At 38.8% G+C, this 13038-nt stretch overlaps 1 protein-coding gene across 1 annotated transcript; it reads right to left on the reverse strand.

The window, feature by feature from the left end:
* Positions 1-1573: 1573 nt before the first annotated feature.
* On the reverse strand, positions 1574-9001 carry slitrk5b (SLIT and NTRK-like family, member 5b). Its single transcript, XM_056755850.1, has 2 exons — positions 8824-9001; positions 1574-7303 (listed from the first exon to the last, which is right to left on the reverse strand). Exons 1-2 carry the CDS (start codon positions 8827-8829, stop codon positions 4718-4720), a joined length of 2592 nt encoding a protein of 863 aa, XP_056611828.1. The 5' UTR covers positions 8830-9001; the 3' UTR covers positions 1574-4717.
* Between the last annotated feature and the right edge of the window lie 4037 nt (positions 9002-13038).

Consider the following 13038-nt stretch of genomic DNA (forward strand, 5'->3'; position numbering starts at 1 on the left):
GAGCTGTTCAACGTGAGGTTATGATGGATGTGTGCAATAGCCCACCCGTCTACCTGAGACATTTTTTTAGCCTCAATCTGTCAAACTGTGTCATTTCAACCTGAAAAACTCCCGACACTTCAGGTTAACGGCTACAAACAAAGCAGATGCGGTTTGAGAGAAATTAGCACTTCTACAGTCACAGCACACACGCATTCGGGTCTGTTTATTTCATGAGGCCATGTGCCTTCTGAAATACATTTTGCTGTATTGCCAATTATAAAATGACTGGGCTGTGGATTCTAAGGTGAGAAAAAGAAGAAGGCGTCTGTTTGTCTGTTTCTGAAGTAAATTGTCAGACCATGTCCCACCCACCGCCATCAGCCTGCGATGACGTCCCTAATTTATGGCGGCGTTTAATGAAGCAGCTGTGAATATTTATCAGGAGCCGAGGTACACTCCTGAATTATGTAAGTTGTTTTGTGTACAAGTCTGATCTGCTGGGCTGAGGAGCGTTTTATTTCAACAGCAGAGCCGCTGAAGCGCTCCGTGCATGCATGCACAGAGTAAATAATTCACACACACAGAGAATCACAGACGCAGGTACAATACAGCATTAAACACAAAATAAATGCTGTCTGTAGGTTTTATACATCCGTGTTGCCTTGAATGTTCATTTACCATCTCAACCGTGAGACGGGAGATGAACATTCTTCTAGAAGTGTCTCTAAGCACATTTGGGTTGTTTTTCCTCCGGTGGACTCCGAGTCATATGTGAGTCTCCTCTCCTCAGCGTGCCATGACTCCTCGGGCTTATATAATCCAGATCTGGCCTCATTTCTGCCATCTTACCCGGCTCATAGCCACCTTAACGCTTGCAATCTGCCAAAGAGTTGCTTCCAGCCTGGCGAAGAGAAAAATCTCAGGCCACGTTTAAAATTAGCTCTGGACTACAAGTCATTTTGCCAGGCAGTGAATCATCATTGACACAAGAGAAACGGGGTTTAGTTGTTGCACAGGGATGTTGTCACAGTGACTTTATGAGAGACTGAAATAAAAGGTGTCAAATTATTGAACAAAATCATGTTTTGTGTTGTGTTAGTTTCAAACACATGCTTTTAAAAGGTCTAATATTATAGATATTTCACGTGGATATCGTATTAATAACATACGTTTGTGGATGTAATTGCATAATCACATGTTTTAACATTTCTGTCGTGTAATCAAGAATAGAGTTAACTATGAAATATAAATGTTTGCATCAAAAAAAAATTATGAATGCCAGTTACGGGCAAGTTGTCACACATTGTAATTGTAGATTTTTTAGATTTAGTTTTATATTTTTTGTGTGTTATCTTTAACTGCTTATTTTGCACTTTCTTTTTCATATTTGACATAACATTTTTTTATATCTGCAGAACCTTATTTACAGATCTTTCTTTTTAAATCCACCCGAGCACGAATATTTTGCTTATCCTCAATAGTTCAAGACCAACATCATATTTAAAGAAAAGGCATTTCATGCGAGTCAATGGAAGATGAAATACATGATTTCTTTTATGTGCAAAAAACACATGATCTTTATTTCTTTAGCTCACGACAGCATGTACATCAGTGCATCGTATTAGCTTCATAGTTCGCAAATGATGACATTTTCTTGAAGGAAAATATAAGAAAGAATAAACGCGTCTCCTCCAGACACTTCAGTACAACCCTATAAAAAGATATTTTCAGACAGAAGTGTTTAAAGCAAATGTTCCAGTTTCTTAACACACACGCATCTTATGTCATATAATTGTGATACCAAAGCTGATGCCTTTCCAAACTTCAACGCATTACACAATGGGATGTAAAATTATGTTGTTACACCTTTTTTGTCCACATGAATGGCAATCTGGCCTGGAGCTAAATTAACTCTACTGAGTAATGCCAGAGGTCAGGTTTTAATGAGCAACTCTCTGAGGCATGAAGAGAAATTGTTCTTCCAGAAGCACAGAACGTACCGCTGATGAGTAATACGGCATCAGCCTTCTTGTGTCCAGAACCCTTTAGAATGATCTAGTTCTGCATTCATCATTTCTTTATTTACACCTACAGCATTTATAGTAATTTGAAGAATTTGGGGTTTTACATAAAGCCAAAGACAAAAAGAAATTATATTTTGTGTTTATAGAGCAACTGAGATGCAATCAGTTACATGTATGCATTTGGCAGATGCTATAGCCAAAGCTATAAAGTATATTTAATACACATTGCTTTTTTTCATCAAACACAAAGTTACAAATCTCACACACCGCCCTGACATGAATCCAAACACAGACATCAAGTTCAATTTGTGTTCCTGTAGTTTAATTATTAAAGGTCATGGGTTCACACTGAAACTTTAGAGTCGGATAAAAAAATCTCCCAATTGCAATGCAGAGCTTGAAAGTATTGTAGGACAGATCGAAGCATCTGCCAAATGCATAGATGGAACGTTTCATAAAATGTTGCTTCTCCATGTTGAATTTAAAACGTCACGTCAACAATTTCGCAAAAAGGACAGATTTGAGCACTATACTGTCACTTTCTGGATATGATATCTGTAGCTGGTTCTACACAGACAATAGACTTCTGTATTTGACAAGCTGTTCAATATTCAGCGCACAGACTGTCAAAACACATCTTAAAGGTTTAGTATGAGACACTGTCAAAAGTGAACGATGCCGCATAAAAAAGATGACCGATAAAACGTCTTCTTTCTCATTTAAATCAATTCTGTAAAAAATGTGTTGGTTCAACTTATACAAATAAGTTACCTGGTTTCTTTAAAAGTTTGAGTTAGTTCAACTTAAAAAATATAAGTCAACTCAACGAGACATCCATTGAGTGAGTTTGCCTTATGTGTTAAACTGAGCTCAGATTTGTCTCGTCTGCAATCAAAAGTCAAAATTATTCAAGATCTCGATATCAACTCAAACATGTCTCATCACCTCTGCAGTCTACATTCATTTTACACATGCAGACTCTTCATGTGTTTCAAAAATAACACTCTCATTTGATTCTATTTTTATTTCTCCCAATTTTAAGAGAAATATCTGAGACTTTAGATCTGATCAAACACATTTTCATGTGTTCAGAGTCACAACATGTTCTAGTTTAGATCTTTCCTGCATTTGCACAAATGAGCTGCGGTACCTGAAATATTTTTGCTCTATATTGTTCTGGTTTGGTTCAACAGATTTGGCATTTTAACAAGAACCTCTGTTATTTGAACATTTAATTCAAGGCCATCTGTTCCATACATACGAGATTAGCACAAAAACGAGACATGTTTAGCAACAATGCCTGTAGTTCATTCAACTCACGCAGAAATGAACTTCAACCTGACACAGCGACAATGCAGTCATGACAGTGACTTAGGAAAGCATGAAAGAATTGCTAGTTACTGTCAACATTAGCTTTGATTTTTATAAGAGTAACAAAAACAAGAAGAAACATTTATGCACTGCAGTGACTGTACTGTTTTTGCATAACAATGTCTCCCGTCCGCCTAAAGCCCTGCGTGAAATGTTCATCGGCATCTGCTGAATATCAAGCCCTCGTGTAAAAGAAGGACTGGATTGTTGTTTCCTTCACGAGTCACGCATCACAGACCTGATGGAAATTGGAATAGTGAGGGGGAAGGAACTTCATATTTGGCTTATACATTGCATCCCTGTAGTTGTCATCTCCCACCACACGTTCATGGCGTTTCTCATTAGCTGACGTGGGCGTTCAAATGCCAAAAACATTCAAAGGGAGTTGACAGTATTGCACAGCGGCTGTGAACTGTAGGCTATACATGTTGTGCTTTTACTGCATAAACATCATAGAGAAAGGACGTTTTAAAAGCATATTCTGGAAAAAAGCACGTTTACCCTGTTTTTAACATCGTCCAAAATCTGTTGATATGAATTGGACTAACTATGTCCTTAATATAGTTTAACAGTTGTGCAAAAGTGCAAAGATTTGCAGGACTGATTGTTGAAATGAATAAACCTGTATCATTTATGAAAACTGATTGAAAAAAGATTGTCTCTTTTCATAAAGAAAAGCATGATTTAAATGAAGGAATAGTGCACCATCGTAATGATGCCCTCACCGTTTGCTCACCCTGCTGTCATTTCTTTCTTCTGCAAGACACAAAAGATATTTTGAAAAATGTTGGTAACCAAACATTATCGATCCCTATTGACTTCTATATTATGGATGCAAAAGTCAATGGGGGCCGATGGTTTTCTGTTACCAACATTCTTTTGTGTTCTGGATAAGAAAGAAAGTAATACAGGATTGAAACGACGAGAGGGCGTTTTAAATAATGACAGAACTTTCATTTCGAAGATGAACTATTCCTATAGAGTCAGATGTCATGTCAATATTCTCACACAACATAATAAATGACACATACATGGAGGAGTTTCATAATAAATCTTTTGAATATATACACATCTATGACAACTTGAGGAAAATCTCACAAAGACCGATACATTTTACCCCAACATCAGAGGAGAAGAATGACATTTGCAATTTTTCAATAATCGGGTGAGAAATTGTCATAAAAACAACGTCCAAAAGTACAAAAATAGACTTTCATTTATAGCTTTTATTTACGCAAAACATGCATTTCTTTTGGTTTTGGGGAGACGGGATCTCTCGGATAAAAGTCCTCTCCCATCGCAAAACATCAACATTGAAAGAACATTAGGACACGTGTACTTCAAAACTGGGTGAAGGTTGTTCTCTTCTCGTGAACCTCCAGATAGTCGGGTTCGAAATGCAGCTTTGCCTTCAGTTCCCAGTATTCACTTCGTCCGGGCTCTGTGTAGACGCCGGCGGGTGTCGTGCTGTACACCTGCTGTTTTCTGTCTGGATTCACGCATTGATGTCGGGCATCAAAGTCTGGTGGCCCGTGTTTGCATGCTAAACCAACCCTGTGAGATGCCTGCTGGTCCCTAGCTAGAATATCCCTGTAAAAGTAGTTGTCATCCAAAAGCGGGATGCGTCTGTCGAGGGTGTCCGGAGTGCCGGCACTGAACTCTGAACTTATGGCATTGCTCCTTACCTCTTCATCTGAGCCGGCCGCCAGTGCTCTGAGCTCCTCAAAGTCTCTGTAACCCTTCATTTCATTTCCCTCATCGGGACTGTAGGGGAGGTGTTGGGCGACGCTCCCGACAGCAGGTGGTATGTACTCGTACAAGTATCCCGCGGAGGTAGACTTTCCCGCCGCCCCGTCTTCGTAACTGGCATTGAAGGAGCTGGGGGTGGCGTTAAGCGAAGTCAAGCGTTCGGACTTCTTACGGCGTTTCATGATGACAGCGAAGAGCCCGGCGGCAACAAAAACCGACAATATAAAAATGAGCAGTAAAGCGAGAATGAGAACGGAGAGAGGGACTGCAGGAGACTGCGTGTCATAATCCAAGGCTGTTTCTAAGGTGATGGTACTGCCAGGAATGGTGTCCTCTGAGGGCGGCTCGTCGGAAGACTCAACGTTTGAGTTTTCTGGGCAGAGAAGAGAGGAGCGAAGATGCCGCAGATCTTCTCCAGAGAGCCTCGGCGGAGATTCGCAGATGACGCTGTTCACCACGGTGCCAGCGCCGAGCTGCTCCAACCAGTTCTTTGTGTCCAAAACCAGACATGAGCAATCCCACGGGTTCTCGAACAGATCTATTTGCACAAGGGACGTTAGCTCTTCTAACACACCACCGACGGGAAGAGAACGAAAGTGGTTGCTGCGCAGACTCAGCCGAGCTAGATTTAATCCGTCGAAGATTCCCACCGGCAACGTTTTGAGGAGGTTGTTGTTGAGGAACAGCAGCTGAAGATTTGGCGCTTGATGAAAGGCGTGGGCCGCAATCTCTCGGATGACGTTATATTCAAGATACAGAAACTGGAGGCTTTGTAGGCCGTAGAACATCTCCTCGGTGAGGCGCTCTAACAGGTTTCCGTTCAGGTAAAGTCTTCTCAGATGTATCAGCTGACCAAACGTTCTGTCGTGAATGACGGTTACACGATTGTTGCCCAGGTGAAGCAAATCTAACCCCGTAGACTCGACGAAGTCTGAGCTGCACACAGAAGAAATGAAATTGCCCGTCAGGTACATTTTCTTGGGGTTGTACGGTTTGGGGTTGAGATCGGAAATGCTCTCGATCTTCCTCTCCTGACAGTTAACGTTCAAGCCCAAGTCTGAGATTTGGAGATTGCAGGTACACGCGCTCGGGCAGACCAGGGAAACCGGAGGCTTGGTCTGGTAGGCCAACATCGGCCCGTAGTTCTGTGGTTTGCCGGAGGACGAGCGTGAAGTGGGTTTGACACGTAGCTTCCCTGACGAACGGCTGCTTTTCGTCGGTCGCAAGACGGTTGAGGATGCGAAGGCCGCTCGCACCGTTTCCGGCGTGGTTTTATAAAGGACCTCGCTTCTGAGGGCCGGCTCCGCTCGCATCTCATATTCGGCGATGGCTCTCCGCGGACACAGCTCCTGTTTGGAGATCTCGTCCAGGTCTCGTCCATGTAGCCGAAACGGCGTCTCGCACACCACGTCTCCCACTAACGGTGTGTAAGAGATGCTCTCCAGCCAAGCTTTGAGGGCGATGAGTTCGCAAGAGCAATTCCACAGGTTTTCTTCCAGCTGGAGCTCCACGATGCGACTCAGGTGTTCCAGGAGGCCGTTGTAGGGAAGCACCTTGAGTTGATTCCCCCTCAGGTCCAGATGAGTCAAAGGAACAAACTGGAAAACGTTGAACGGCAGAGCGGACAGCAGGTTGTCGTTTAGAATAAAAACCTCTAGATGATGTAATCTGCTCAGGGCTTTGGGTTCAATGTGGCTGATGTAATTGTAGTCCATCTGTAGATACTCCAGACTCTCCAGTCCGAGAAACGTGTCTTCCTGTAGCGCCTCGATTTTATTATTGTTCAGATGCAGTCTCTTTAATCCCTGGAGTCCGTTAAACGCCCCGGGTTCCAGCTCTGATATATCGTTGTTTCCTAGATGCAGAATGGTGAGTCCCTCATAACTAACAAAATCATCGAGTGAGATTTTCTTCAGCAGATTTCCCGCAAGCAGAAGATGATATGAAGTCAGCTGTAAAGGCGTGACATCCGACAGATTGTTTATTCCTCTGTTTTCACAACTGGCTGTCAGAATCCCGTCTCTCTCCTCACACACACACAGACCTCTACATATATCTCCATAAACATCAAACATCTCAATGAAGCTGAAAAACGTTGCAAAAGACGATATGACCAATATCCACATATGCATGTTTATGACGATGGATGTTTGTCGATGAGAGATGTGTTCTTTCACCTGAAGAGAGACGAAAAACAAACATGTTGATTTCAGTTAGAAGTCAAAGGCACGAAGCAAACGCACAGAAAGAACAAAGACATGTGGTAACAATTTAACAATGCTGAACTATTGAATGCAACTAAGAATTTGTGACCCTGGACTTTCACAGTAGCACAGGATTTTTTTTGCAAAATCCAAAAAACAATGTATGGGTCAAAATTATAGATTTTTCTTCTGTGCCAAAATTCATTAGGATATTGTCGGAGCTGATAGCCTTGTGCTCCGACATATGGTGCTGTTGCGCTTCGGGCGACCCGAGTTCGAGTCCCGGCTTGTGGTCCTTTTTTCTCACCCACTTCGTTTCCTGTCATCTCATTGATACTGTACTATAAAAACGACAAAAATATTTTTTTTATTAGGGTATTAAGTAAAGATCCTGTTCCATGAACATATTTTGTCAATTTCCTATCGTGAATAGATAAAAACGTATTTCTTGTGAGTAATATACCATGCTTAGGACTTCATTTGGACAACTAATCTGATTTTAACAAATCCTACATCACTGGAAAGCTTGTTTACTCACATTTCCAAAAATGCATTAATCTCAATGTATGCATTATACTGGTTTTGTTGTCCAGGGACACATGTCACAAATTCAGGTTGTAACAATCTATCTACTATTCAATGAGAGAAGAAGCCGTCCTAGATGCAGAGAAAACAATTAATTTGAAAACTAAAACAAAAAGATGGTGTTTGAAAAAGTATATATTACCCAGACTATCATGCACAGGTCAGCTCCTGAAAATGTGTTTGTACAGTAAATTATTGGTACATGAATATATTCTAGCAATTATAGACACCATAGAGACATTTTTTTATATTGTGAGTTCATAATATTTTAATGTTTGACTATATGCTGGGTCACCACTGTTGACAAGCACTGAGATCTTATATTAAAATAAAATAAGTTTAAAACATAACTGTACACTATAAGGGAATATGAAATGAAAGAGAGATATCATTATAAAAGGATGAAACATGTGATAAAAGCCATTGCTTTAACGCTACAGTTCGGGGTCAATAACATTTAAATCATCTGAAATATTATTAGACATCAGACTATCACATAGTACCCCACACATCTGACTCTTACAGACCGATCATCACATATGACACGACTGAAACAAGCGTGAAAATAAAGTTGAACGACGTAAATCGTCGCTTATCTCTCTCTCTCTCTCTTTCTCTCCCCCCACACAAACACACAAAAAGAGAGGGGGAGAGAGAGAACACAAAACACGTGCCTATATTTAATTTCATACAATTTTATCATAGACTTTAATTTACACGATGTATACAGTCCTTTTTATGACTATATTTATGTGTTTCCCGACAGTGTCATCTCTCTCTCTCTCTCTCTCTCTCTCTCACTCTCTTGCTTTCTCATCATTGATAACTTATGTAAATTACTTAGCAATCGTGAATAAAATTCGAGATAATTTACTCAGCAGTAATTGTCAATGTAAATGTTATCTTACCCGCATGGACCGCAGAGCAAAACGAGAATCTCATCTGGAAAGATTTTATTTTCCAGTTCCGCTTTTGATGCATTTATTGTTTAATTCCTCGCATCGTGTCGTTGTCGCAGATCCAGTGGTGATGATGAGGATGATGTTCCGACAGCTTGGCGACATTTATTCATCTGAACACAGTCACAGCGCGAGGACTCGCTGCAGCCCACAAATGTGGGAGGAGAGAGAGAGAGAGAGAGAGAGAGAGAGAGAGAGATCTGCCATTTCGGCTAATGATGATGATGATGATGATGATGACGACGAATAAAATAAAACGGCATTTTATTAATATTCAACATATTAAACCTGCATGAATGAAAGAGTGAAATCTATACAATAAACATGCATTTCTGACAATAGGCTATCTGACAGTCACTGCATTAGATAACAAAACATCACGTGTCGGTTAGGCTACTTAAAAAATATAGACATACTTTTCATGCAAAATATAAAAAAATATAAAATGAAAGTCTTCTGTGATACGTGTCCACAGTAAATGTGATGAACTACCTGTGGTTACTCTGCAAGACATCTGAATGAACTTGAGGACATAAACTACAAATCACCTTGACAACAGGCTACCATTCAAATAAAAACCTCAGTAAAATGAAGTCAGATCTAAGGAAGCTCGCACAGCAAAGATGGCACTTTCATTTTTCTATATGTGACTTTATTGAGCGCTTACTCTTTGGTTACCTGTCATTGTCTGTTCTGTATATTAATGGTTTTGGAGAGCTGAAAATAAACTGACATTACACATTGTGTTAGAATAGATGTGCAATAACATGCAAATGTGAACGGGTAGACGTGTTCACGCCATTGTGGATGAGATCATCACTTTTGTGCATTTGTAGTCAGGAGGCATTTCTGTAGGCTATCTAAACATCACATTGTTTTATAAATCCATATCATATATTCGATCAAAGTATATCCAAGTCAAAGGTATAACATTTATAATGAAAAGACATGATATTTCACACAACATATCTTGGCAGCTAACTCGAAGATAAGATTTGTTAGAGAACAACTCGCAACAGAACAGAGATGTACACATGTGACACTTATGTGGGCTGTATGCTGTATAAATGCATGTATGTTGATATGCTGCACAGATGTGAAAGACCACATATTTATTTGTTTATTTGTTTGTACTGTATATGAGTTTAGATCCCTTGGCAATCAGGGGTCTGTGCTGCAGAAACATATGCGGCGTGTCACATCTGTGCAGAATAACATCATTCTCTCGCTCTCTCTCTCTCTCTCTCTCTCTCTCTCAATTTCAAGGTACTCTATTGGCATGATTGCATGTTCTTACAATATTGCCAAAGCATTGAACACATAATAAAAGAAATACAATAAGTACAAACATTAGAGTAAATTAAAATAAGGTGCTGAGTAAGGCATACATATAGAATGAAACATAAAATAAAGTATATGTAAGTAAACAAATTAAATATTGAAAATAAATTATATATATCAAATGTAGATGTCAGTCAGAAACATGAGAAGGGACTAAAAGTCAGTGTATATGTGCATTGATTCAACAGATTAAAGCAGTTGTGTTTCTGAGGCTTTTTTATAAGAGAGCAGAAAAGATGTAAAACATTTGATGAGGATGAGTGCCTTTGAATGTCCCCCCCCCCCCTCTCTCTCTCTCTCTCTTTCTCTCTCTCAGGAGGGGTCGGGGGACCACCTGTAGTCATGGTCACATGGCCTGGGCTTTTTCTCGTTGTTTTAGGTGTTTGTTGACAGAACATCAAATTAAACTGCTCTCTTTAAAAAAAAGACATCAGATTACAACAGCAGTGAAACCAGATACTGATTTTAAGCAATATTTTGGCACAAGTGATATCAGCTGAAACAAAACCAAACACAACCGAGAACAACGGAGTACAAGAAAATCAGATCCATTTGAAAGATCATTTGTAGTATTTCAGATTTTGTTTGTGATTTTCACAGTATTTGTGGGCACATACTCAGTCATTCTTTTTCTACATTAACGCTCACTCTGTCAGAATGTGTCATTCAAAGCCACTCACGCGCATCAGATGTTTCACATCTTTTCTTATCATCTTTTATAACTACACCAATCGCAGCGATGAAGAGTCAGCGATATCTTTAAATCTGAGATTTAGGTTGGATGTTCGTAAAGTCAGTCATAAATCGTCGCCTTAGAATGATAAGGTTCTATCTGCGGTCTCTTTGAGATATTGAGCTTCAAAGTTTATGCATTTCTTATAAGAAAAATTAAATGTTGAAGAAATCTCTTTCATACATGAAAAAGATAGACACCCTAAATGAATTCTGAATGTACAATATCAACATTTTCTGAAATATGTAAATAGGGATTTTTGCAACAGGTCAAACGCAGAAACAACCCTCTGATTCTGAAAAATCACTTACTGTTTAGAATTATAAGGTTGTAACATTTATTGAAGCAATATATTTTCAAGCAAAACAAACATTTATTTATATTTTTGTTTAAAACATGTTATTAGTGTTGTAATAATTTGTTGACATAAGTTATATTTACTTGCTTTTATGATATTTGGTAATTTCATATTTTATGACGCATAACTTTTTTTTGTTTAGACAGAAAGCAGACACTGTCATAGAATTGATTCCACAGAAAGTGGGACAGGTAAAATAACTTTCTATAGATTAATATGGATGAAATAACATGATTATGTTCATGTTTGTTATTAAGACTGTTGACTATTTGGCCTTTATATTGTAAAATGTAAGGCATTAATCGCAGTGTTGGGTGTGACTAGTAATGAGTTACTGTAATTTAATTACTTTTCCCTTGAAAAAGTAAAGTAAGGGATTACTCTTATTTTTCTGTTATTTAATAACAGTCACTTCTGATGTAATTAAACTAAATATTTTGTGAAATATGTGTGCAATAATGAAACTGACATAAAAAATCATAGTCTAACTTCACATTTGTAATACTTTGGTCAATAATTAATACTGTTTTATGTAGTTTTATATTATATATTTCATATAATATATGAAAAGAGTCATTTGTACAGTAATCTAATGACAATATTGAATATGTAATCAGTAACTTGTAATTCATTACTTTTCAGAGTAACTTGCCCAACACCGATTAATCACATTATGATGGTTTATGTAAACAGGAATTAGGTATATAGTTGTGTCTATAAATATACAAATAAACTCCTCAATAAAACCAAAAACAAAACAGAAACAAATATTAAGAATGTAGCTTGAGCTGCTCTCATTGACAATTAGTATCTTTAAAACAGTCAATCTTGAGGTTTCTTTTAAACATTGTTTTGCTTTGCATTGTTTCCTGTCACTGAGGAGTCTGGTCACATGACAATGAAAGCTGATCCTGATTGGTCCAATCAAAGTGCTGATTGACTCTCAGATAGAACCTTAGAGTTCTAAGGCGACAAAATGATGTTTTCTCACTGCCCCTCACAACCATTGAAAGTGAGAGGCGAGTCATAAATGTTTGTTATTAAGTTCAAATCAAATCAACTTAAGCAGTCAGTGAAGAAGCAAAAACGATCTGACAAGAGCCTCTAGGCTTTTTAGTCAAAGTGCATTTTGTTAAATAAAAGGTCAGCGAACTGTAGATGTTTGACAATGCGTCTAATGAATGGTGAAAGAGGGGGAACAGCTGTTAATAATGTATATTTTTAATAAAATCTCTTGCACATTAGCTCTGATTCGTGCATTTTTTTCATGCACTATAAACTTAACAATTAGGTCATTTCATTTGTTTCAACAGTTTGTTGTATGCTTTCAAGTACACAACTCAATATGCAGATTTCTAGAATAGGCCTATGAGAAAACAAAGACTGCTGTATTTAAAAAATAAGAAAAAGTCCTCTATTTCCATGCTCCTAATAGGCTTTTACAGCACATACTCTGATATTATTTAGACATAATTGAATCTTCTTCATGTTTACTCTGTCTTTCTTTTGCCCCAAATTGGGTCATGCCTGCAAAAACAATGAGACACACACAGCGATGGCGTCACTCTTCTCCTCATCCAGGCTTTCCTGAATAAACGACAGCAGATGTAAAATAGGGCGTCACGTCTCTCCTTCATCGGCATGTTTATTCCTCCGCGGTTTATGAATGAAGGTGTGTCAGCGCCCTCTGTCGGTCGGGTTAATAATCACAGATACGTGAAAGTTACTGGAT

The sequence above is a fragment of the Triplophysa dalaica genome, chromosome 8 (assembly GCF_015846415.1).
Source record: "Triplophysa dalaica isolate WHDGS20190420 chromosome 8, ASM1584641v1, whole genome shotgun sequence".
Classification (NCBI taxonomy): domain Eukaryota; kingdom Metazoa; phylum Chordata; class Actinopteri; order Cypriniformes; family Nemacheilidae; genus Triplophysa; species Triplophysa dalaica.